Source organism: Bombina bombina, chromosome 6 (assembly GCF_027579735.1).
Source record: "Bombina bombina isolate aBomBom1 chromosome 6, aBomBom1.pri, whole genome shotgun sequence".
In the NCBI taxonomy this organism is placed as follows: domain Eukaryota; kingdom Metazoa; phylum Chordata; class Amphibia; order Anura; family Bombinatoridae; genus Bombina; species Bombina bombina.
The window spans coordinates 260265006-260289005 of NC_069504.1; the positions used below are offsets into that span (position 1 = coordinate 260265006).

At 41.3% G+C, this 24000-nt stretch overlaps 1 protein-coding gene across 1 annotated transcript in view; it reads right to left on the bottom strand.

Annotated features, from left to right (window-relative positions):
• Nucleotides 1-1676: 1676 nt before the first annotated feature.
• The window catches only part of CCT2 (chaperonin containing TCP1 subunit 2), a 50367-nt gene continuing 28043 nt past the window's right edge, over nucleotides 1677-24000 (bottom strand). Inside the window, exons 15-16 of the mRNA XM_053716807.1 lie at nucleotides 10194-10335; nucleotides 1677-1968 (exon numbers count right to left, since the gene is read on the bottom strand). Of these exons, the coding sequence (XP_053572782.1) occupies nucleotides 1938-1968; nucleotides 10194-10335 (173 nt within the window). The 3' untranslated portion in view covers nucleotides 1677-1937. The remainder of the gene's footprint in view (nucleotides 1969-10193; nucleotides 10336-24000) is intronic.

The window sequence follows — 24000 nt, forward strand, 5'->3', positions numbered from 1 at the left end:
GTCAATGGATATTCAGGGATTCCTGAAAGATATTAGTGTTCTAATGTAACTAGCGCTAATTTTGAAAAAAAAAAAAAATGGTTTGGAAATAGCAAAGTGCTACTTGTATTTATGGCCCTATAACTTGCAAAAAAAGCAAAGAACATGTAAACATTGGGTATTTCTAAACTCAGGACAAAATTTAGATACTATTTAGCATGGGTGTTTTTTGGTTGTTGTAGATGTGTAACAGATTTTGGGGGTCAAAGTTAGAAAAAGTGTGTTTTTTTCCCATTTTTTTCTCATATTTTATATATTTTTTTTATAGTAAATTATAAGATATGATGAAAATAATGGTATCTTTAGAAAGTCAATTTAATGGCGAGAAAAACGGTATATAATATATGTGGGTACAGTAAATGAGTAAAAGGAAAATTACAGCTAAACCCAAACATTGCAAAAATGTAAAAATAGCCTTGGTCCCAAACGGACAGAAAATGGAAAAGTGCTGTGGTCATTAAGGGGTTAAGCAACTTTCTAATTTACTCATATTATCAATTTCTTTGTTCTCTTGCTATCTTTATTTGAAAAAGGCATCTAAGTTTTTTTGGTTTAGTACACTGGACAGCACTTTTTTATTGATAGATGAATTTATCCACCAATCAGCAAGAACAACCCAGGTTGTTCACCAAAAATGGTCTGGCATCTAAACTTACATTCTTGCATTTCAAATAAAGATACCAAGAGAATAAAGAAAATTTGATAAAATAAGGCATTTCCTTATTTTTCGTTTCTCCTATATATATTTTCACACATGGGCATTTAAATCAAATGACAAATCTTGATTCATAGGTATATAAAAAAAATAAAAATCTTATCTTCATTTTTTGACCATTCCATGGGTGCAAAAAATAATGACCTTTTATAACTGAACTGCAATTTGTACATCCTAAACAAGGGAAACTACCACAATTCTTCTCAGTAATATATCTAGTACTATCCTTGTAATTGGACCCCACATCTGTCCTGACTAGCATGTTCTTTAAAAGGGACATAAAACCCAATTTTTTCTTTCATGATTTAGAAAGAGCATGCAATTTTAAACAACTTTCTAATTTGCTTCATTCTCTTGATATACTTTGCTGAAAAGCATATCTAGATAGGCTCAGTAGCTGCCGATTGGTTGCTGCACAAGACTCCTAGTGGGATTGGCTCAACCATGTGCTATTTCTTCAACAAAGGATATCTAAAGATTGAAGCAAATTAGAATGTTTAAAATTGTATTCTCTACTTGATTCACAAAAAAAAAATAAAAAAAAAAATAAAAAAAAAAAAATATTGGTTTAGTGTCCCTTACTATATTTTTTCATGTGTGTAATTTGAAATATGTCCACTACGTGGTGGTATATTATGCAACATGAATGTATGTCTAGTAATGAACTATTAGTGGATTTGTTCCAAAAAGGTTACACAGGAGTATCTATGAAATATGCATGATTAAGGGGGTGTGTGCCTGAAACATCGCACATTTACCCATCTGTATGTTACAATAAATATTTGCATATATTATAGTGCTGTGAACTTTGCACTTTTTTTTTATTAACAATTTATTCACTATTTGCATCATGGATATTTAATTTTGACTTGAGTGCCCCTTTAAGTGCCAGCATTTCCACCAATGCAAACACCAGACAATGTCAAACCTAGGACAAAACTTTATTTCAGTGCTCAATTTAAGTATACAAATACAGATTCAAACAAACAAGAACATCTGCAAAATAATAAGTTAAACCCAAATATAGTATGGGTGTAATTTGCAAGTGCATTGTTGGTAACATTATAGCTTTCCTTTTTTTTTTTTTTCAAATACTCTTCTCTAAAGGAATCCCTCGGGGTCAGGTCATCATCAGCACACAGCTGTAGTCTGGTCCACAAACATTTGGGCTCAAGAATGATGATTAACATGGATGATGATCTGGAACACGTTTCCTACAGAGGAAAACAAAAGGAAGAAAATAACTGGCTTGTTTTATCTTACACCAATAAAAAATGCCATGTGAAAGGATCTGCAATTACACCTGAAATCCAAAATATACACATTTTTGAGCACAATACCACAGAACTGTCATTCCTATGATTTTTTTTGTGTTTAGATTTGTGTAACACTAGAACAAAGCACATTAAAAGGGACATGAAACCCACCAAATGTTCCTTTCATGATTTGGATAGAACATACAATTTTAAACAACTTTCCAGTTTACTTCTGTTATCAAATATGCTTCATTCTCTTGTTATCCTTTGCTGAAGGAACAGCATTGCACTACAGGCAGTTAGATAAACATATCTAGGTAGCCAATCAGAAGAGACAAATGTGTGCAGGCACCGATCAGCAGCTAGCTCCCACTAGTGTAGAATATGTGCGTATTCTTTTTCAATAACTGATACCAAAAGAACAAAGCACATTTGAAAATAGATGTTAATTTTAAAGTGTCTTAAAATGACATGCTCTGATTCTTGCAAGATTAATTTTGACTTTCCTATGCCTTTGAAGTTTAAATTTTAAAGTAAAACATTTAATAAGGATTTTGATTATGAAAATAGTGGTTGGGCTAAATGAAACAATAGTAAAATTGCCATCTAACAGAAAAAATTATGCTTACCTGATAAATGTATTTCTTTTTTGACACGATGAGTCCACGGATCATCTTAATTACTAATGGAATATTCACCTCCTGGTCAGCAGGAGGCGGCAAAGAGAACCATAGCAGATCTGTTAAATAGCTCCTCCCATCCCTCCCACTCCAGTCATTCGACCGAAGTTAGGAAGAGAAAGGAAAAAGCCAAGGTGCAGAGGTGTCTGAAGTTTACAGAACCCACAACCCGTCTACAAAAACAGGGCGGGCCGTGGACTCATCCTGTCAAAAAAGAAATACATTTATCAGGTAAGCATACATTTTTATTTTCTTTATGACATGATGAGTCCATGGATCATCTTAATTACTAATGGGATTCAATACCCAAGCTAGAGAACACAGATGATACGGGAGGGACAAGACAGGGAACCTAAACGAAAGGCACCACTGCTTGAAGAACCTTTCTCCCAAAAAAAAAAAAAAAAACTACCTCAGCCGAAGCAAAAAAAAGTGACAAATTCATAGAACCGTGAAAAAGTGTGAAGAGAGGACCAAGTTGCAGAAAACCACAAACAAAGAAGAAGACTGACTACCTTAGTCGCCTGCAGGTAAAACTAAAGCACAGACCACGTCCAAATTGTGCAGAAGTCTTTCCTTCTGAGAAGAAGGATTAGTACACAAGGAAGGAACAACAATCTCCTGAATAATGTTCCGATCCGAACATCCTTAGGAAAAATCCAAATTTAGTATGTAAAAACTACCTTATCTGAATGGAAAGAAGATAAGGAGACTCAAACGATAATTTTGAGAGCTCTCCGAGCAGAAGAAAAAGCAACAAGAAATAAAACTTTCCAAGATAACGACTTAATATCTAAGGAAAGCATAGGCTCAAACGGAGCCCCTTGAGAACTAAATTGAGACTCCATGGAGGAGTAACTGGTATGAACACAGGCCTGATCCTGCCCAAGGCCTGACAACATGATTGTACATCTGGCACATCTGCCAGATGTTAGTGTAACAAAATAGACCGACAAATTTGACCCTTTAGGGAACTGGACGATAAACCTTTCTCCAAACCCTCTTGGAGAAAAAACAAAATTCTAGGAATCCCAACTCTACTCCACGAGTAGTCCATTGATTCACGTGTGATAAAGTAATGAACGTGACAAGTGATAAAGTATACTTAAAATAAACTAAATGCTTATAAAAGTTCATATAAGGATATGTATGTTCTTCCACAATCTTCACGCTTCTATTTTCTTTTGATCCTCATATGAAAAGAAAGAAAGAAATGCCACATAGCGTAATTCTGTAACCTTTTCAAATGTAGAATGCGTGTGTACAAGTGCTTACTCACATGGGATGGAGCTATAGCCAAGCTCAGGTTTATGCGCACACCCAATGTTATACTGTTGGGTAAACAGTTGCTTGAACCGGATATTTGAATAAAATGGATTTATTAAAATATAAGTATAAAAAGCGCCACAAGAGCTGCAGAGACCACCAAATACAATCGGATTGGCAATACAATCAAGTAATTGCTCAAATTGAGCTTATACACAATGCTAGAGACCGTGGTAAGGAGTGCAGAAACTTAACCACACAACCTCCCCCTTAAGAGTCCAGCATATGTTGCTCTCCTCACTGGTGTGCAGATTCTTGGAAGGACGCCAAAGAACAAGAAACAATGTATCCCATAGGATACATTGTTTCTTGTTCTTTGGCGTCCTTCCAAGAATCTGCACACCAGTGAGGAGAGCAACATATGCTGGACTCTTAAGGGGGAGGTTGTGTGGTTAAGTTTCTGCACTCCTTACCACGGTCTCTAGCATTGTGTATAAGCTCAATTTGAGCAATTACTTGATTGTATTGCCAATCCGATTGTATTTGGTGGTCTCTGCAGCTCTTGTGGCGCTTTTTATACTTATATTTTAATAAATCCATTTTATTCAAATATCCGGTTCAAGCAACTGTTTACCCAACAGTATAACATTGGGTGTGCGCATAAACCTGAGCTTGGCTATAGCTCCATCCCATGTGAGTAAGCACTTGTACACACGCATTCTACATTTGAAAAGGTTACAGAATTACGCTATGTGGCATTTCTTTCTTTCTTTTCATATGAGGATCAAAAGAAAATAGAAGCGTGAAGATTGTGGAAGAACATACATATCCTTATATGAACTTTTATAAGCATTTAGTTTATTTTAAGTATACTTTATCACTTGTCACGTTCATTACTTTATCACATTTATGTCACATTTCTTTGGTTTTTGTGATATCCTGGTATTTGCTATCACAGTCCATTGATTCACACCAATAGAGATATTTATGATAAATTTTTCTAGTGAAAGGCTTACGTGCCTTAATCATGGTTTCAATGACTGAGTAAGAAAAAAACCCTGCTTGGATAATATTAAGCGTTCAATCTCCAAGCAGACAGTTTCAAAGAAACCAGATCTGGGAGGAGGGGCCCTTGGTTAGAAGGTCCTTCCTCAACAGAAGTCTTCAAGATAGCAGAAATGACATGTCCACCTGATTTGTATACCAAATCCTGCGAGGCTAAGCCGGTGCTATGAGGATCACCGATGCCCTCTCCTGCTTGATTCGTGCAATGACCCAAGGAAAAAAAGCCAACTGAGGAAAAAAAAAAAACTGGATAACACTTCCGGATGGAGTTCCCACTCCCCCGGATGAAAAGTCTGCCTACTCAAAAAAATATGTCTCCCAGTTTTCCACCCCTGGGATGTGGATCGCCGACAGACAGCAAGAATGGGACACCACCCACTAAAATATTTTTGACCCCTCTATTATCACTAAGGAACTCCTCATTCCTCCCTGACGATTGATGAAAGTCACTAACTTTATTTTGTTCAACTAGAACCTGAGAAACTGGACCAAGGCTGAGGCCAGAAGAACATTGTAGATCGCTCTCAGTTCCAGAATGTTTATAAGAAGAACAGACTCTGGCTGAGTCCAAACCTCCTGAGCCCTTAGAGAGCCCCAGACTGCTCCCCACCCTAGAAGGTTGGCGTCGGTAGTCACAATCACCCAAGATGGTCTGCGAAAGCAGGTTCCCTGGAATAGATGATCCAGAGACACCATTGAAGAGAATCCCTTGTCTCCTGCTCCAGTAGTATTCAAGGAGACAAATCTGTATAATCTCTGATCCATTGCCAGAGCATGCTTAAATGCAGAGGTCTGAAATGAAACCGAGCAAACAGGATGATGTCCATTGCCGCCACCATCAGCCAGAATACCTCCCATGCACTGAGCCACTGAAAGCCGAGGAATGGATGAATGACTAGACAAGTATCGATACTCTGATTTTCTGACATTGTCAGAAAAATCTTCATTGATATGGAATCTATTATGGTTCCTTAGAAAGGTACCCTTGTGAATGGGACTGAGGAACTCTTTTCCTAATTTACCTTCCACCCGTGAGAGAGGGAAGGAGAACACCATGTCTATGTGACATCTGACTTGCTGTAAGGATGGCGCCTGGACCAGGATGTCGTCGGGACCAGGATGTCGTCCAGATAGAGCGCCACTGCAATGCCCCAAAACTGAAGCACTGCCAACAGTGATCCCAGAGCCCTTGTGAAAATTCTAAGAGCTGTGGCAAGACCGAAAGGAAGAGCCACGAACTGGAAGCATTTGTCCAGAAAGGCAAACCTTAGAATCTTGAGAATGGCACATAAAAAAGGTACGCGTCCTCTGTCATAAATTGACCCTCTTGGATCAAGGGAAGAATGGAACTAATAGTTTCCATCTTGAAGGACAGTACACTAAGAAATTTGTTTAGACTCTTGAGATCTAAAAGTGGTCTGAAGGTTCCCTCTTCTTTGGGAACCACAAACCGATTGGGACAAAAAAACCAGACCCTGTACCCGTAGTGGAACCGGAACAATCACTCCCAGGTCTGAGAGGTCTCCTACGCAATGTAAGAACGCATCTCCTTTTATCTGATCTGCAGATAATCTTGAAAACAGAAACCTGCCTCTGGGAAGAAAAAAAACTCTGAACTCCGATTTGTGTCCCTGGGACACTATTTTCTATTGCACAGGGATCCTGAACATCTCGAACCAAAGCCTGAGTGAAGACGGAAATTCTGCCCTCTACAAGATCCGGTCCCGGATCAGGCGCATGTCCTTCACGCTGTGTTTGATTCAACAGCAGGCTATTTGACTTTTTTTTGATGAAATTCTTTAAACTCCAAAAGATATTACTTTCGTCAAGCCAGATCCCAACAAGGTCTTCCCCTTGTAATGAATCGCTGTAAGTTAGAGCATTCCGCCGTAGAACAAGGTTCTAACCATAAGACCCTGTGAGCTGGAACAGAGAACTCCAATTTTTATAACTTGAAGGGAAGAATTTGAAATAAAGGAATTAGCCAACTCGAAAGCTTTTATCCTATCCTGGATCTTTATAGCATCAGACAACGCATCAGACCAACATGCCGTCACACAGCTAGTTGCCATCGTAAGCCCTGGTGTACATCCCTTTTCTAATTCTTGTCCATAGGACCTTTGAACCCAACTATCCTCTAAGGGTATCGTAGTTCTCATAGCTTAAGCTGGAAACTACTCCTTCCACCCTAGTGAATGTTTGCCCAGCCTCCTTAGCTAAGCCGGCTATGGAAAACATCTAATTAAATATAGGGAATGCGGTTCCTTCCATTCCTAATAACTTACTGGACGCACTAGGATACATAACACTGGTAGTGTCGGGGTCGCCCAGGGTAGCTAAAACCTCCTAAAGTAACAAATGGAGGTGATCAAGCTAAACAACTGAGAGAAAAACAACCTCAGGATCAAATAAACACATTATTCATCTGAGTCTGAGAATTCTCTCAGATAATCCCGAAGTAACTTCCTCTTTCAGGTAACAGGGAAGAACCATTCGTAATAGCAACTACTGAATCAATCACCCTAAATGATTGAAAATAATTCCTCTAGTAATGTTGTCTACCATGTGGTTAAAACATATAATGCATGAGATGCAGAGCAACTCCAGGTGGAGTGTGAGAGGAAGCGCAGGGTACTGCATGTGAGCTAGAAAATCTTGTGGGACACTATAGGAGAAAATAGTGGCATAGCTGGACCATTGTCCACAGACTCCTAAAACAGCAAACGTCTTAGGAGTAAGTTCAGAAAAAAAGTGACATTTTTTATTAAAAATTGACACACAAAAAACGTTACTGTCTCTTTAAATTTTAAAAGTAACCTTTTTATTTCTGTGTGCAGAAGCAAGCTAAATTAGCATGCCAATATAGCTGTTCATAGACAATGCCATGACATTAAAGCAGCAATTCCAGATAGAAATTGCAAGGAACCGCAGGGCACTGCATGTGAGATAGGAAAATTAATGTACACTTCTTTAATTAACCTGCCTCACATATAGTAGACCCAACTACTGTAAGCAGTTCTTGCTACCATGTGAAAAACCTCTCTGCTGCATAACATAGCACAGAAGAGAAGGCGTCCAGAACTTTTCAAAGGTTTATTTAAAACTTTAAATGATAAAAGTAATGTGTAACTCTGCTATCCCATTTATTACATAGAAATTGGATATGTGAATTAACACCTCATACAGCCACTTGAACCATGCGTATCACCATATGATTAACTGACAAACATATACTGATACTGCGACTTTAAATGCAAAAGTGAACAGTTTTATTTTGTTTTACAAAAAATCTGTCTAACATCGTCACACCTCAGCCAAGTCTTGCCGAGACATCTATCTACCACCGGATGGGAGCTAAATATTAGGCATCCGGTCCTTAGCACAGAACGGGAAGCCTCTCTGCCGTGTGTACACAATGCACTTTTACCGGAATAGTACACATGCGCGCAACAATGGCGCGTAGGAAAGCTCCGCCCATCGTGGGTGTATACAATAAACCTCCCGGGCAGCAAAGATATCCAATAAACATAAAAGTCAACAGGGGCAGAAAAATGATGCGCTACAAAGAGAAACCCTTCTCAGTTAAATAGCACTGTTAAAATAAAGCCGTTGAAATAAAAGGCTGTATGTTCCAGTAGAAGCATAATAAACCTCCCGGTCGGCTGTTAAAATTAAAGCTGTTAGGAACTGAAGTATAGTACTAAACCTCCCGATCAGCTGAAGTTGTAAAATAAAGCCATTGGGAGCTGAAACATAGCGCTGAACCTGCCTATCGGCTGATGCTGAAAGATAAAACCGTTGGGAGCTGAAACATGGCGCTAAAGAGCTGTAACATCTGATGGAAGCTGTAAAGCGGCGTTAAACCTCCCAGTCGGCCGATACACTAAAAGTAAGACCGTTGGGGGCTGTAATATGGCGTTTGAAAACACCTAACATATGAGTCACTTCTTCCCCAGCGCCTGTTGTAACTGCCAGTAAAAGTAACCCCACTCTAAAGGATAATGTTACCTAGTGTAGTATAAAGTGCCAATATTTCTGTGTATATATTCCCAGAAATCAAACTTAGCACTTACCTTAGAATCTGCCTGGCAGTAAGGCAGCTCACCTGGCTTGCGAGGTCCTCTTCCTCACATTGGCCTGTGGAACAAAAAAAAAAAGTACTGAGTATATTCTCTTCCCTCAGATTTTGACAAACTGGGCAGCATAAGAATATGGGAGGCACAGTCAGAATTATGTCCTACAAGTTCCCATTGCTCTAAAGCCACCAAAAGCTCTACTGTAGAGACTGATATGACTACGGCTACACCCTAGGACAAAGCAGCACACTCTGGCACTACTTTAAAAATAATAAACTCTTGATTGAAGAATCTAACACCTCACTTTACCTCTTCCTATCACTAAACGTAGGCAAAGAGAATGACTGGAGTGGGAGGGATGGGAGGAGCTATTTAACAGCTCTGTTGTGCTCTTTGCCTCCTCCTGCTGACCAGGAGGTGAATATCCCATTAGTAATTAAGATGATCCGTGGACTCATCGTGTCTTATGATTGAGTGTTCAGGTGGTTAGTATCTCATATAGGACTGCGGTGTTATGGCAAATCCTACAATTCCATGCAAGTGTCAGATGGTGAAATTCCACATGTTCATACTAGAGACCTGATAATCAAATCCTTGCAACTCAGGCAAAGTCAGTAGGGTGAACGCCATAAGATAAAATTTGTGTTTCTAAATTATTATTTTTGAGACACGTTGCTACGTATTGTTCTTTTTGTGAAAGAGAGACTCCTACATTAAAATAAAAGGTCTACAAAATAATCCTAAATATTTTGTGTGATTTCTCTCCATGCCAGCGAGGTTTTAATATCAGGCCCTAGGTACCAACATTTTGGCATTGTTTTTTTTTTACAGCTTTATCATGTGCAAAAGGTTAGCATACATAAGTGTGGAAGCTTTACATTGTTTTTTTAGGTTTTTAACCCTTTAAAAGTTACATATTTTAAAAGTCCTCGGGAATAATACGGAGCAATGCAGCTACTGCAAACATGTCAATGCCTCACACTGTACTGTGCACACTAACCTGAATACCACCATACAAAATGTGCAAAAGCCGTCAATGTCAGAGTGAGTTCGTCCATTTCCTTTTTGTTCCACACACAAAAGAGAATAGCATTACCTTGGTGCTGCTTTGATGATATTATCCACACGCAGAATCATTTCAGCAGCTTCAGATGCACTCAGTAACACTTGTCTTTTCACTTGGAAACATTCTGTAATTCCAAGCTCTGCCATGTCTCCAATAATGCCATTTCTCATGTCTGAAAAACAAAACATATCAGAACATTCATTGCAAGTCTATAGTTTAACAGCACTCCACAAAACCCAGAAGCCAAATAGTCATTAGCTAGAAAAAATTTTATAGGATGCAACAGCCTCAATTGCAGAAATAAGCCTTTTTATAGAGATGAAAATCTCAGAAAGGTTCTTAAAGGACCAAAAGATTTAATTAATGAAAGTAGAACATTATTGCAATATACATTCATAATTGTGCTGCTGTGAAGAAAAAAAAAAATGTAAAAAAAATTGTACTCATTCTACTTTCTCCCAGGAAGACTTGGGTTAATATTTTTATCTTCCATCTCATTGTTTCTCTAGTCATTTGCTCTCTTAAAGAGACATTAAATAACTTCTAGTCAAAAGGTATTTTCTGCTGTCTTGATACAGAACATAAAAAATAAAATCATTTATTTGTTCAGTATAAAAAACATAATATACAAGGAATTCTTCATGTTACAAAAAGGTATCAGATGACAATGAACAAATCTCATCAGCAGTGTAAAAATCGAATCAAATATATTCACAAAGAGTGAGTGAGTGACTAAATTGCAATTTATTGTACCAAAAGTGAAATAAGAGAAGTATTCCTTATTGCTATATGAGACAAATCTAAACATTTCCTTATTTGGAGGAACCAATCTGGGCTTGAGTCTGCATATAACAAGGCTAGCTACAGTCATGTTTGTACAAAGTGCCTTGTTTGCAGTCTGTTATCTGCTTAAAGGAACATTAAACATTTTGAGATGGTAGTTTAAAATGATAAATTGTATATAAAAAATGTCTGCAATATATTATTTAATTTTGTCCCCTTTTCCTGTAATTCCATTCTGAAATTGTGAGCTTTTCACTTCCTGTTAGGAATGGAAGTGCAGAACACTGTTATATTCAACACAGCCATTGGTTGCTCACTCTAGTGACCTATCTATAACTGTCTCTAATTGGCCACAGCAGAGAAGGTAACCTAAGTTACAACATGGCAGCTCCCACTGTTTTATAGACACTAAAACTTTACACTTATTTTGTCAATACTTAAACTTTTTTTTTTTTTATAAAAATACATCATCATCATGTATTTGTAGAGCGCCAACAGGTTCCGCAGCGCTATGAACATGGGTGATATATAAAAACAATTACAGGGATCAAATCGGTGAAGGGCCCTGCCGAGAGTTGCACTGTTGTAGTCGACTCTTATGAAGGTGAACTACAAACAGCTGGGCTTATAGGCTTACATGCTAAGGGGTTTTAGGGGATAGCAGTGGAGATAAGAAGGTTAGTGTAGGTTGTAAGCGTCCCTGAATAGTAGAGTCTTCAGGGAGCACTTGAAGCTTTTAAAACAGGGGAGATCCTTGTGGAGCGATGCAGAGAGTTCCATAAGATGGCAGCCACTCTTGAGAAATCTTGTAGACGGTAATGTGAGGAGTTAACAAGAGGAGGAGGAGAGTAGGCGATCATGAGCGGAGTGAAGGGGACGGGAGGGAGAGTATCTGGAGACAAGGTCTGAGATGTAGGGGGGAGCAATGCAATTGAGGGCTTTGTGTGTCAGAGTGAGAATTTTGTGTTTAATCCCGGAGGCAAGAGGAAGCCAGTGAAGGGATTGGCAGAGAGGTGCGGCAGATGAAGAGCGACATGCAAGGAAGATGAGCCTGGCTGAGGCATTCATTATGGATTGTAAAGGAACTAGGTGGCAGCTAGGGAGACCAGAGGATAGAGTTGCAGTAGTCGAGGCGGGAAAGGATGAGAGAGTGAATTAAAATCTTTGTTGTGTCTTGTGTAAGGAGATGTCTAATTTTAGCAATGTTTTTAAAGGGACATTATACACTCAAAAAAATATGGGGTATTTAAATAAAGAATTCAAAGAAGATAAAGTTTGTAATTGACATGCATTAGCAATTTTTCTGCTAAAGCTTCTAAAATTGATTATAAAGTTTCACTACATAAGAATACGTTCGTAGGACACTAGCTACAAAGCAAGGAGTTTTTCCTCGCTCCCTAGCTAGTGTCCTTATAGCCAGCCCCCATGCTGGAGCTGCTAATACATGTCAATTACAATCCCCTCCCTGACTGTTCCACTGTGCAGGGGAATAGGGAATCTCAGTCACTGGACCCGTGCCCAGCACCCTGTTCCCCCTTCTAATTGGTTGCTTGCCTGCCAGCTGTCCCCCTTCGTTTCAAGACTGAGCCCCGCAAGAGTAAAGTTCTGCAGGAGTGAGAAGGACAGTGGGAGTGTTACATTGAATACCTTGGGGGACAAGTGGAGTGGAACATCAGGCATCGAGTGGGTGCAGCTGGGGTGTTTCTTCATGATCAGATCTTCACCAGTTCCCCCCTTACACCACATGCTTTTGTACACTGACACCTGTGTGTACAGAGACGTAATGTCACCAGTATACAGGAAGCGGAACATCTTATCAGGCATGGTCACTCATGGTCCGCACGGTGTTCAGTACCCACTGCCTGTGGCTCCTTGTGCACAACTCCTAGAGACAACAGGATCCGCTATGTCACACACCGGCAGCACTCACAAGGCTTTAAAGGCTGTTATGTGTTGCAGCATTGTGGGCTGGGCGTGAATATCAGTTACACAACCTGTAACAGCTGTGCCACCTTTTTGTTTTCTAGTTTGTGTGTTAATAAGATTATACAGGCTTATATATATTTACATAAGTATAGGCTACACTATTAGACAGTAGGACATTTAATCTGGGGTCTGTTCTCCAGGTCATGGATAATCAGTGATCGAATTGTGCACAGTTGTACGATAATTCATCAACAAGTTCATGTTTCAGTAGACAGATCTTAAAGGGATGTTAATGCAGATCTGGGAACAGTTAAACCTATTAATCATATATATTTATAATGTGTGTGGTGTAGATTCTCTGCGGTGGCATCTGAGGACTGTCCGTTATATATTGAATATGGGCATTCTTACACAATTCAGAAATGTCAACACACGGCTTCTATTTAGGGACCATAGGAGAACAGACAGTCCTCAGATGCCACCGCATAGAATCTACACCACACGCATTATAATAAATATGCATCAGGATGTGCTATTTCCAGAAGCGCTATCATTACAAGCCATTCCGTGTTATTACTTTGTAGCAATGTACAGGCTGTTATGTGTTGCAGCATTGTGGGCTGTGCATGAGTATGAGCATTGAATATGGGCATTACAGCTATGTTAGAAAGCATGATCATACTCACGCACAGCCCACAATGCTGCAACACATAACAGCCTGTACATTGCTACAAAGTAATAACACGGAATGGTTTGTAATGATAGCGCTTCTGGAATTCGACAATTTGATCACCGATTATCCATGACCTGGAGAACAGACCCCAGATTGCGTGTCATACTGTCTAATAGTGTAGCCTATACTTATGTAAATATATATAAGCCTGTATAATCTTATTAACACAGACACTAGAAAACAAAAAGATGGCACAACTGTTACAGGTTATTGTGTAACTGATAATCACACACAGCCCACAATGCTGCAATACATAACAGCCTGTAAAGCCTTGTGAGTGCTGCCGGTGTGTGACATAGCGGAGCCTGTTGTTGTCTCTGGGAGTTGTGAAAAAAGGAGCCACAGGCAGTGGGTACTGAACACCGTGCGGACCATGAGTGACCATGCCTGATAAGATGTTCCGCTTCCTGTATACTGGTGACATTACGTCTCTGTACACACAGGTGTCAGTGTACTTAATCTGCACATGTGGGACATCTGGACAAAAGCGTGTGGTGTAAGGGGGGAACTGGTGAAGATCTGATCATGAAGAAACACCTCAGCTGCACCCACTCGATGCCTGATGTCCCACTCTACTTGTACCCCAAGGTATTCAATGCAACACTCCCACTTGTCCTTCTCACTCCTGCGGGGCTCAGTCTGGAAACGGAGGGGGACAGCTGGCAGGCAAGCAACCAATTAGAAGGGGGAACAGGGTGCTGGGCACGGGGTCCAGTGAGTGAGATTCCCTATTCCCTTGCACAGTGGAACAGTCAGGGAGGGGATTGTAATTGACATGTATTAGCAGCTCCAGCATGGGGCTGGCTATAAGGACACTAGCTAGGGAGCGAGGAAAAACTCCTTGCTTTGTAGCTAGTATCCTACGAACGTATTCTTATGTAGTGAAACTTTATCATCAATTTTAGAAGCTTTAGCAGAAAAATTGCTAATGCATGTCAATTACAAACTTTATCTTCTTTGAATTCTTTATTTAAATACCCCATATTTGTTTGAGTGTATAATGTCCCTTTAAGGTGGAAGGGGCAGGATTTAGCCAAGGACTGAATGTGAGGAGTGAAAGATCTGAGTCAAGTGTGACCCCAAGACATCGGGCATGTGAGGTTGGGGTAATGATGGAGTTGTCAACAGTTAGAGACATGGGGGGTGGAGATTTTTTAAGAAGGGGGGAAAAACATAATTTATGCTTACCTGATAAATTCCTTTCTTCTGTAGTGTGATCAGTCCACGGGTCATCATTACTTCTGGGATATTACTCCTCCCCAACAGGAAGTGCAAGAGGATTCACCCAGCAGAGCTGCATATAGCTCCTCCCCTCTACGTCACTCCCAGTCATTCGACCAAGGACCAACGAGAAAGGAAAAGCCAAGGGTGAAGTGGTGACTGGAGTATAAATTAAAAAATATTTACCTGCCTTAAAAACAGGGCGGGCCGTGGACTGATCACACTACAGAAGAAAGGAATTTATCAGGTAAGCATAAATTATGTTTTCTTCTGTTAAGTGTGATCAGTCCACGGGTCATCATTACTTCTGGGATACCAATACCAAAGCAAAAGTACACGGATGACGGGAGGGATAGGCAGGCTCTTTATACAGAAGGAACCACTGCCTGAAGAACCTTTCTCCCAAAAATAGCCTCCGATGAAGCAAAAGTGTCAAATTTGTAAAATTTGGAAAAAGTATGAAGCGAAGACCAAGTTGCAGCCTTGCAAATCTGTTCAACAGAGGCCTCATTCTTGAAGGCCCAAGTGGAAGCCACAGCTCTAGTAGAATGAGCTGTAATTCTTTCAGGAGGCTGCTGTCCAGCAGTCTCATAAGCTAAACGAATTATGCTACGAAGCCAAAAAGAAAGAGAGGTAGCGGAAGCTTTTTGACCTCTCCTCTGCCCAGAGTAAATGACAAACAGAGAAGACGTTTGTCGAAATTCCTTAGTTGCCTGTAAGTAAAATTTTAGAGCACGGACTACATCCAGGTTGTGCAGTAGACGTTCCTTCTTTGAAGAAGGATTTGGGCATAAAGAAGGAACAACAATCTCTTGATTGATATTCCTGTTAGTAACTACCTTAGGTAAGAACCCAGGTTTAGTACGCAGGACTACCTTATCCGAATGAAAAATCAAATAAGGAGAATCACAATGTAAGGCTGATAATTCAGAGACTCTTCGAGCCGAGGAAATAGCCATTAAAAATAGAACTTTCCAAGATAACAACTTTATATCAATGGAATGAAGGGGTTCAAACGGAACGCCCTGTAAAACATTAAGAACAAGGTTTAAACTCCATGGTGGAGCAACAGTTTTAAACACAGGCTTAATCCTGGCCAAAGCCTGACAAAAAGCCTGGACGTCAGGAACTTCTGACAGACGTTTGTGTAACAGAATGGACAGAGCTGAGATCTGTCCCTTTAATGAACTAGCAGATAAACCCTTTTCTAAACCTTCTTGTAGAAAAGACAATATCCTAGGAATCCTAACCTTACTCCAAGAGTAACCTTTGGATTCACACCAATATAGGTATTTACGCCATATCTTATGGTAAATCTTTCTGGTAACAGGTTTCCTAGCCTGTATTAAGGTATCAATAACTGACTCAGAAAATCCACGTCTTGATAAAATCAAGCGTTCAATTTCCAAGCAGTCAGCTTCAGAGAAGTTAGATTTTGATGTTTGAAGGGACCCTGTATCAGAAGGTCCTGTTTCAGAGGTAGAGACCAAGGTGGACAGGATGACATGTCCACCAGGTCTGCATACCAAGTCCTGCGTGGCCACGCAGGTGCTATTTAGAATCACTGATGCTCTCTCTTGTTTGATTCTGGCAATCAATCGAGGAAGCAACGGGAAGGGTGGAAACACGTAAGCCATCCTGAAGTCCCAAGGTGCTGTCAGAGCATCTATCAGGACTGCTCCTGGATCCCTGGATCTGGACCCGTAACGAGGAAGCTTGGCGTTCTGTCGAGACGCCATGAGATCTATCTCTGGTTTGCCCCAACGTCGAAGTATTTGGGCAAAGACCTCCGGATGAAGTTTCCACTCCCCCGGATGAAAAGTCTGACGACTTAAGAAATCCGCCTCCCAGTTCTCCACTCCCGGGATGTGGATTGCTGACAGGTGGCAAGAGTGAGACTCTGCCCAGCAAATTATCTTTGATACTTCCATCATAGCTAGGGAGCTTCTTGTCCCTCCCTGATGGTTGATGTAAGCTACAGTCGTGATGTTGTCCGACTGAAACCTGATGAACCCCCGAGTTGTCAACTGGGGCCAAGCCAGGAGGGCATTGAGAACTGCTCTCAATTCCAGAATGTTTATTGGCAGGAGACTCTCCTCCTGACTCCATTGTCCCTGAGCCTTCAGAGAATTCCAGACGGCACCCCAACCTAGAAGGCTGGCGTCTGTTGTTACAATTGTCCAGTCTGGTCTGCTGAATGGCATCCCCCTGGACAGATGTGGCCGAGAAAGCCACCATAGAAGAGAATTTCTGGTCTCTTGATCCAGATTCAGAGAAGGGGATAAGTCTGAGTAATCCCCATTCCACTGACTTAGCATGCACAGTTGCAGTGGTCTGAGGTGTAAGCGTGCAAAGGGTACTATGTCCATTGCCGCTACCATTAAGCCGATTACCTCCATGCATTGAGCCACTGACGGGTGTTGAATGGAATGAAGGGTGCGGCAAGCACTTTGAAGTCTTGTTAGCCTGTCCTCTGTCAGGTAAATCTTCATTTCTACAGAATCTATAAGAGTCCCCAGGAAGGGAACTCTTGTGAGTGGAACGAGTGAACTTTTCTTTTACCTTCCATCCATGTGACCTTAGAAATGCCAGCACTAACTCTGTATGAGACTTGGCAGTTTGAAAGCTTGAAGCTTGTATCAGAATGTCGTCTAGGTATGGAGCTACCGAGATTCCCCGCGGTCTTAGTACCGCCAGAAGAGCACCCAGAACCTTTGTGAAGATTCTTGGAGCTGTAGCCAATCCGAATGGAAGAGCCACAAACTGGTAATGCCTGTCTAGGAAGGCAAACCTTAGGTACCGATAATGATCTTTGTGAATCGGTATGTGAAGGTAAGCATCTTTTAAATCTACAGTGGTCATGTATTGACCCTCTTGGATCATAGGTAAAATTGTCCGAATAGTCTCCATCTTGAACGATGGAACTCTTAGGAATTTGTTTAGGATCTTTAAGTCCAGGATTGGTCTGAAAGTTCCCTCTTTTTTGGGAACCACAAACAGATTTGAGTAAAACCCCTGTCCCTGTTCCGATCGTGGAACTGGATGGATTACTCCCATTAACAAGAGCTCTTGTACGCAGCGTAGAAACGCCTCTTTCTTTGTCTGGATTGTTGACAATCTTGACAGATGAAATCTCTCTCTTGGAGGAGAGTATTTGAAGTCCAGAAGGTATCCCTGAGATATTATCTCTAGCGCCCAGGGATCCTGAACATCTCTTGCCCAAGCCTGGGCGAAGAGAGAAAGTCTGCCCCCCACTAGATCCGATCCCGGATCGGGGGCCCTCAATTCATGCTGTTTTAGGGGCAGCAGCAGGTTTCCTAGTCTGCTTGCCCTTGTTCCAGGACTGGTTAGGTTTCCAGCCTTGTCTGTAGCGAGCAACAGCTCCTTCCTGTTTTGGTGCAGAGGAAGTTGATGCTGCTCCTGCTTTGAAATTACGAAAGGAACGAAAATTAGACTGTCTAGTCTTGTCTTTGGCTTTGTCCTGAGGCAGGGCATGGCCTTTACCTCCTGTAATGTCAGCGATAATCTCTTTCAACCCGGGCCCGAATAAGGTCTGCCCTTTGAAAGGTATATTAAGCAATTTAGACTTAGAAGTAACATCAGCTGACCAGGATTTTAGCCACAGCGCCCTGCGTGCCGGAATGGCGAATCCTGAATTCTTCGCCGTAAGTTTAGTAAGATGTACTACGGCCTCCGAAATGAATGAATTAGCTAGTTTAAGGACTCTAAGCCTGTCCGTAATGTCGTCCAGAGTAGCTGAACCAATGTTCTCTTCCAGAGACTCAATCCAGAATGCCGCTGCAGCCGTGATCGGCGCAATGCATGCAAGGGGTTGCAATATAAAACCTTGTTGAACAAACATTTTCTTAAGGTAACCCTCTAACTTTTTATCCATTGGATCTGAAAAAGCACAGCTATCCTCCACCGGGATAGTGGTACGCTTAGCTAAGGTAGAAACTGCTCCCTCCACCTTAGGGACCGTTTGCCATAAGTCCCTTGTGGTGGCGTCTATTGGAAACATTTTTCTAAATATCGGAGGGGGTGAGAACGGCACACCGGGTCTATCCCACTCCTTAGTAACAATTTCAGTAAGTCTCTTAGGTATAGGAAAAACCTCAGTACTCGTCGGTACCGCAAAATATTTATCCAACCTACACATTTTCTCTGGTATTGCAACTGTGTTACAATCATTCAGAGCCGCTAACACCTCCCCTAGTAATACACGGAGGTTTTCCAGTTTAAATTTAAAATTTGAAATATCTGAAACCAGTCTGTTTGGATCAGAACCGTCACCCACAGAATGAAGTTCTCCGTCCTCATGTTCTGCCACCTGTGACGCAGTGTCTGACATGGCCCTAATATTATCAGCGCACTCTGTTCTCACCCCAGAGTGATCACGCTTACCTCTTAGTTCTGGTAATTTAGCCAAAACCTCAGTCATAACAGTAGCCATATCCTGTAATGTGATTTGTAATGGCCGCCCAGATGTACTCGGCGCTACAATATCACGCACCTCCCTCTGAGCGGGAGATGTAGGTACTGACACGTGAGGCGAGTTAGTCGGCATAACTCTCCCCTCGTTGTTTGGTGAAATTTGTTCAATTTGAACAGATTGACTTTTATTTAAAGTAGCATCAATACAGTTAGTACATAAATTTCTATTGGGCTCCACTTTGGCATTGCAACAAATGACACAGGTATCATCCTCTGAATCAGACATGTTTAACACACTAGCAAATAAACTTGCAACTTGGAAATACAATTCAATTAGAATATTAAAATGTACTGTGCCTTTAAGAAGCACAGAAGATCTATGACAGTTGAAAATTAATAAATTGAAACAGTTATAGCCTCAATCCTTGTAAACAACACAACTTTAGCAAAGGTTTAATCCCATTAGCAAAGATAACAAATTCTGAAAGCAGGAAACAAATTACAGAATAAACGTTTTTTATCTCAGTCAAACTATAATTCTCACAGCTCTGCTGAGAGAAATTACCTCCCTCAAAATAAGTTTTGAAGACCCCTGAGCTCTGTAGAGATGAACCGGATCATGCAGGGAATACAATGAGTTGCTGACTGAAATATTTGATGCATAGAAAAAGCGCCAAAAAACGGCCCCTCCCCCTCACACACAGCAGTGAGGGAGAACAGAAACTGTCAGAAAAACAGATTAAGCAACTGCCAAGTGGAAAAATAGTGCCCAAACATTTATTCACACAGTACCTCAGCAAATGAAAACGATTTTACATTCCAGCAAAAACGTTAAACATAATCTCTAGTTATTAAACAGCTTTATGTATTTCTTACAGTGTAATTCTAGTGAAGTACCATTCCCCAGAATACTGAAGTGTAAAGTATACATACATGACATTATATCGGTATGGCAGGATTTTCTCATCAATTCCATTGTCAGAAAATAAAAACTGCTACATACCTCTATGCAGATTCATCTGCCCGCTGTCCCCTGATCTGAAGTTTACCTCTCTTCAGATGGCCGAGAAACAGCAATATGATCTTAACTACTCCGGCTAAAATCATAGCAAAACTCTGGTAGATTCTTCTTCAAACTCTGCCAGAGAGGTAATAACACACTCCGGTGCTATTTTAAAATAACAAACTTTTGATTGAAGATATAAAACTAAGTATAATCACCATAGTCCTCTTACACATCCTATCTAGTCGTTGGGTGCAAGAGAATGACTGGGAGTGACGTAGAGGGGAGGAGCTATATGCAGCTCTGCTGGGTGAATCCTCTTGCACTTCCTGTTGGGGAGGAGTAATATCCCAGAAGTAATGATGACCCGTGGACTGATCACACTTAACAGAAGAAATAAGGAGCTCAGTTTTGGAGAGATTTAGCTTGAGGTAGTGAGAGGACATCCAAGATAAGATATGAGAGCGACAGTAACACGGGTTAGCAAGGAAGGAGATAATTCTGGTGCAGAGAGGTAGATTTGGGCATCGTCGGCATACAAGTGATAATGAAACCCGTGGGACGTGTAGATTAAGAAGAGAAGGGGACAGAGCCTTGCGGTACCCCAGCAGAAAGAGGTAACGGGGCAGAGGATACCTCAGAGAAGGCTACACTAAAGGTACGGTTAGACAGATAGGAAGAGAACCAAGAGAGCTAAAGAGGGTGGTCAACAGTATCAAAGGCTGCAGACAGATCAAGGAGAATAAGTAGAGAGAAGTGGCTTTTTGATTTTGCTGTAAGTAGGTTGTTGGTAAACTTAACAATTGCAGTCTCTTTTGAGTGAAGGGGGCATATTATTCGCAGACTAATCATTGCTTTGAAGCATTTAGTGTTTAATGTCCCTTTAAGCCAATAAGGGAAATACAAATAGTAGGAATAGCCTTGAGAAGTCTGCAGCGTACATTTCCATCTCAGAGAATTAGAAAAACAGAATTTATGTTTACCTGATAAATTTCTTTCTCCTACGGTGTATCCGGTCCACGGCTTCATCCTTACTTGTGGGATATTCTCAATCCCTACAGGAAGTGGCAAAGAGAGCACACAGCAAAGCTGTCCATATAGCTCCCCTCAGGCTCCGCCCCCCCCAGTCATTCGACCGACGGTTAGGAGAAAAAGGAGAACCATAGGGTGCAGTGGTGACTGTAGTTTATAAAAATAAATTTAAACCCGACTAAAATGCCATTTCCTGGTTAATATTCTTATTGGAAACCACTTTTGGAAGAAAACCATGTTTGGTACGTAAAACGACCTTATCTGTATGAAACACCAGATAGGGTGAATTACACTGCAAAGCAGACAATTCAGAAACTCTTCTAGCGGAAGAGATAGCAACCAAAAACCAAACTTTCCAAGATAGTAACTTAATATCTATGGAATGTAGAGGTTCAAACGGAACCCCCTGAAGAACTGAAAGAACTAGATTTAGACTCCATGGAGGAGCCACAGGTCTGTAGACAGGCTTGATTCTGACTAAAGCCTGCACAAACTCCTGAACATCTGGCATTGCTGCCAGACGTTTGTGTAACAAAACAGACAGAGCCGATATCTGTCCTTTTAAGGAACTAGCTGACAAACCTTTCTCCAATCCTTCTTGGAGAAAAGCTAAAATCCTTGGAATCCTAATCTTACTCCATGAGTAACCCTTGGATTTGCACCAACAAAGATATTTCCGCCATATCTTATGGTAAATTTTCCTTGTGACAGGCTTTCTAGCCTGAATCAGGGTATCTATAACTGAATCCGAAAACCCACGCTTAGCTAGAATCAAGCGTTCAATCTCCAAGCAGTCAGTTGCAGAGAGACTAGGTTTGGATGTACGAATGGACCTTGAATTAGAAGGTCCTGCCTCAAAGGTAGCTTCCATGGTGGAACCGATGACATATTCACCAGGTCTGCATACCAGGTCCTGCGTGGCCACGCAGGAGCTATCAGAATTACCGAAGGCCTCTCCTGTTTGATCCTGGCTACTAGCCGTGGGAGAAGAGGAAACGGTGGAAAGACATAAGCTAGATTGAACGACCAAGGCGCTGCTAAGGCATCTACCAGTGTCGCCTTGGGATCCCTGGACCTGGACCCGTAACATGGAACTTTTGAGTTCTGACGTGACGCCATCAGATCCAGATCCGGAATGCCCCATAGTTGAGTAAACTGGGCAAAAACCTCCGGGTGAAGTTCCCACTCCCCCGGATGGAAAGTCTGACGACTCAGATAATCCGCTTCCCAGTTGTCCACTCCTGGGATGTGAATTGCTGATAGATGGCAGGAGCGATCCTCTGCCCATTTGATGATCTTGGATATCTCTCTCATCGCCAGGGAACTCTTCGTTCCCCCCTGATGATTGATGTACGCTACAGTCGTCATCTTGTCCGACTGAAATCTGATGAATCTGGCCTCCGCTAGTTGAGGCCATGCCTGGAGCGCATTGAATATCGCTATCAATTCCAATATGTTTATCGGGAGAAGAGATACTTCCCGAGACCATAGACCCTGAGCCTTCAGGGACTCCCAGACCGCGCCCCAGCCCAAAAGACTGGCGTCGGTCGTGACGATGATCCACTCCGGTCTGCGAAAACTCATTCCCTGAGACAGGTGATCTAGAGACAGCCACCAGAGGAGTGAGTCTCTGGTTTTCTGGTCCATTTGAATCTGGGGAGACAAGTCTGCATAATCCCCATTCCACTGTTTGAGCATGCACAGTTGCAATGGTCTTAAATGAATTCGAGCAAAAGGAACCATGTCCATTGCCGAAACCATTAGTCCTATTACCTCCATGCACTGAGCTATGGAGGGCTGAGGAATGGATTGAAGAACTTGACAAGCGTTCAAAAGCTTTAACTTCCTGACCTCTGTCAGAAAGATCTTCATTTCTACGGAGTCTATTAATGTTCCCAGAAAGGGAACCCTTGTGGACGGAGACAGGGAACTTTTTTCTAAGTTCACCTTCCACCCGTGAGATCTGAGAAAGGCTAAAACAATGTCTGTATGAGCCCTTGCTTTGGGAAGGGACGACACTTGTATTAGAATGTCGTCTAGGTAAGGTGCTACTGCAATGCCCCTCGGCCTTAGCACCGCTAGAAGGGACCCTAGCACCTTTGTGAAAATTCTGGGAGCAGTGGCTAAACAGAACGGAAGAGCCACAAACTGGTAATGTTTGTCCAGAAAGGCGAACCTCAGGAACTGATGGTGATCTTTGTGGATAGGAATATGCAGGTAGGCATCCTTTAAAGAGACAGTCTAGGCCAAAATAAACTTTTATGATTCAGATAGAGCATGTAATTTTAAACAATTTTCCAATTTACTTTTATCACCAATTTTGCTTTGTTCTCTTGGTATTCTTAGTTGAAAGCTTAACCTAGGAGGTTCATATGCTAATTTCTTAGACCTTGAAGCCCACCTCTTTCAGATTGCATTTTAACAGTTTTTCACCACTAGAGGGTGTTAGTTCACGTATTTCATATAGATAACACCGTGCTCGTGCACGAGAAGTTATCTGGGAGCAGGCACTGATTGGCTAGACTGCAAGTCTATCAAAAAACTGAAAAAAGGGGCAGTTTGCAGAGGCTTAGATACAAGATAATCACATAGGTAAAAAGTATAGTAATGTAACAGTATTGGTTATGCAAAACTGGGAAATGGGTAATAAAGGGATCATCTATCTTTTAAAACAATAAAAATTCTGGTGTAGACTGTCCCTTTAA